This window comes from Myotis brandtii, unplaced genomic scaffold, assembly GCF_000412655.1.
Source record: "Myotis brandtii unplaced genomic scaffold, ASM41265v1 scaffold426, whole genome shotgun sequence".
Classification (NCBI taxonomy): domain Eukaryota; kingdom Metazoa; phylum Chordata; class Mammalia; order Chiroptera; family Vespertilionidae; genus Myotis; species Myotis brandtii.
The window spans coordinates 796036-799229 of record NW_005366314.1 but is presented as its reverse complement, the minus strand read 5'-3'; the positions used below and the strand labels follow the sequence as shown (position 1 = coordinate 799229).

General features: G+C 57.5%; 1 protein-coding gene across 1 annotated transcript in view; it reads right to left on the bottom strand.

The window, feature by feature from the left end:
* Positions 1-3194, bottom strand: part of MAP3K1 (mitogen-activated protein kinase kinase kinase 1, E3 ubiquitin protein ligase) — a 31401-nt gene that overhangs the window by 12851 nt on the left and 15356 nt on the right. The window contains exons 15-18 of the mRNA XM_014546038.1: positions 3111-3194; positions 1585-1706; positions 395-486; positions 2-141 (exon numbers count right to left, since the gene is read on the bottom strand). Of these exons, the coding sequence (XP_014401524.1) occupies positions 2-141; positions 395-486; positions 1585-1706; positions 3111-3194 (438 nt within the window). The remainder of the gene's footprint in view (position 1; positions 142-394; positions 487-1584; positions 1707-3110) is intronic.

The window sequence follows — 3194 nt, the reverse complement described above, 5'->3', positions numbered from 1 at the left end:
GGTAGAACTCGGCGGGGAACTCCAGCAGCAGCCGGTCCACCAGGCAGAGGCGGCCCAGCAGCTCCTGCCAGTTGTTGGACTCCATCTGGTTCCCAAGAATACAACTGAGGACGTAATCCACGCCCCCAATCCCAATGGAGCCTGCAGAGGAAGGTGAGAGTAAGAAACTGGAACAGGGACGTTAACATAGAAACAAACGTGACCGAACGGCACAAGTGCCTGGGCTGTGTTCGTTTACGAACTCCTCTCCTGGATTCAGGTCCTGTTTCTAACGGGAGCTGATGGGGTCGAGCTCCACCATCACTTGGAAATCCCGTGACTGCCCACAGGGGGGGATTAGACAGCTCGCTAAGGACCACGCCAGCCGCGCCGAGTTGAAGTGAAGAGTCATTACCAGCTTTCAGTATTTCTCTGCCGACCGCCAGCTCCCCCGCCTGGCCTCTGCACAGCTCCAGCAGCGTGGACACGGACAGCTGGCTGGTGCGGCTGCAACGACAGGCGGCAGACGGGCTTGGGTGAGACACGCGGAGGGAGCAGGAGGGCCAGGCCTCGGGAGAAGGGAGGCTCCCAGGACCGTGCCCTCCACCTCAGAGCCTGCGTTCCCGTCGTTGTACGTAACACGCGAACGCCGTTCACCCCACTCCGTGTCAGCCCCAGGGCCTCCCGTGCTGACCGCAGAGCCGCCGGAGCAGCCAGCAGGTACGGTAAAGGGCGTGTTCTCACGCTCACGTCTGGTTAAAACAAAACTGAAGCTCCTCCCAGTGTTTCTTATGAGGTTCATTCAAGCGGCCAGGCAGGCACCGGACTGTGAGAAGGCAGAAAGCGGGCAGCAGCACACAGGCCACAGAAGCCAGAGTCTCAGAACAACGCCTGTCCCACTGCTGACGACGACATGGTCTCCTATGCGCTTGACAAGCTGCCGCTCGCCCCGGCTCTCAGACGTGTGTTCTGAGCAACGAGAACACCCTGCACACGTGCCGTCTGGCCCTGAGCAGCAGCTGTGAGCAGGGGCGGCGGGCGGGAGGCCGGAGCCAGCACCTGGTTCCGAGACCTCTACGGACGGGGACTCGGGACAGCCAATGCTCTCACCGTGGAGGTCTGGGGGACACGGAGACGGGCCGCTCAACACCTGCTCCCTAGCCGTGCTGCTCAGCGAGGGCTCCCCACTCGACGGGAAGGAACCGAGTCTGACCAGCACAGCCGCGCTCACCTGGGCCGTCCCCACCTCCCTCCTCGTGGGTCTCTGCCCCATTAGGGCTGTTGTCGTCCCGTGTCGATGTTCAAGGATGATGCAGGGATAGATGGGACTGGGGGTGGGGTCGTTTGACATAATTAGAGTAAAAGTTCATTACACAGAAAGGGCTTTTGTGGGGTCCTGAAAACAAGGCGAAGCAGGTGCAGTGATTTCATTGGTCCCTATGCTGTGGACTCCTCCCTAAGATGCGGTCACACCTGTGGTATGTACACAGCTGGCGTCCTTACCAGCGGGACTTCAGACGGGGATATCTCTACAGGGGACCCCACAGCCTCACCGAGTCACATGCATCCGACCCCCCGCGAGACTGGCCCATCGGGCGGCCTTACCTGTTGGCGTCTGCACACTTGACCAGGATGGTGTCCACGACCGGCCGCAGGAGCCTCTGCAGCTTGATCCGCTCGGCCAGGCTGTGGCAGGGCGTGTACACGAGCATGGCCCGCAGGGTTTTCTGAGGACGGAACGGAGGGTCAGTGCAACTACGTATAAGAAACATCAGCAACACCGAGCTCCTCAGGCAACGTGAGAAGCACAACAAGCAGTGACAGGAATAGACGACCACACAGAATAACGACCGAAAGGCCAATGGGTGGCTAGGAAGGAACTCTGAGCTGTTTCTGCACCTTTTTCAAGTCTGATTAGTTTCAAAAAGTCAAAAACAGATTAAAAAAAAAAAAAGGATAGGAGCTGCCCTGATGGAGCTCCCGCGGCCAAAGCAGGAGGAACCTGCTCATTCAAGTGTCCTATGTGGACACTAACGCATGAGGTCACTCAATTCTGGCCCCAAATGCAGGTTCAGAACCACTGCGGGCACCACTCAACCAGAAGATGCCTTAGGCCAGTGGTTCTCAACCTTCCTAACGCCGCAACCCTTTAATACAGTTCCTCATGTTGTGGTGACCCCCAATTTCATTGTTACAAATTGAACATCATTAAAGCATAGTGATGAATCACAAAAACAGTATGTAATTATATATGTGTTTTCCGATGGTCTTAGGCGACCCCTGTGAAAGGGTCGTTCGACCCCAAAGGGGTCGTGACCCACAAGTTGAGAACCGCTGCCTTAGGCACAGCAGTTTAGGAGGGTCAGGAAGAGACTGCAAGTGGGAGCAGGAAAAATAATGAGTTTTCAAACCAAACCGGGTAGGACTTCTTCTACCGCAAGTTCTGCATCGTGACCTCAGGACTTCAGCAGACCCGATTGGGAGGAGAGGGTGCTCCCGGGACCGTGGGTGGAGGCCAGGGGTGCGGCTGAGCATCCTACCCGCCCGGGACAGCCCTGCCTCCCACGAAGAGCTGCGTGGCTCCATGGTGCAGAGGCCGAGAACCTGCACCCACCCTGCTCTCCACTCAGAGGGGGAAGGTCAGACCAGCCTCCACAGATCCACGCACGGAGACAGCTTCCCACGGCGTGAGCCAGGAAAACAACGCGGCTGTGGTCTAGGTCACGGGACCTCGTCTGTGAGAACACCCCTGTGTCCACAGTGCTCACTAAGTCCGTCCCCTCAATGGCTACTCAGACGCATTTACCCGTCACCGGTCACTGCTAGCACCCCACAAGTCCTGTGAGCTGGGTCGTGGGAAGTAAGGAAAATGTAAAGATGTGGACAGCGAGACAGGTTGCTCTGGAGGGGAGAGTGAGCAGTCTGCGAGGAAGCCCCACCCGGTTAAACAGTGGAACCCGATGGAGGGTGAAATGGAAATGGCAATTTCCCGGGATTACGGAATGAAAACAAAATGTGGATTTTCCCGAGTTAAATTAGGTGACGTGTTACTGGGTCTTAAAAACGCGACTAGAAACCATCGAGCACCAGCCACCGCCCACGACACGTGGTTAGGGAGGGAAGCTACTTACTAAAGCCGCAACGTACACTTTGTAGACAGGGTCGGCGCAGACCATGGACAGCACGCTGCAGCAGGCCCCCACCACGTCGCCCGC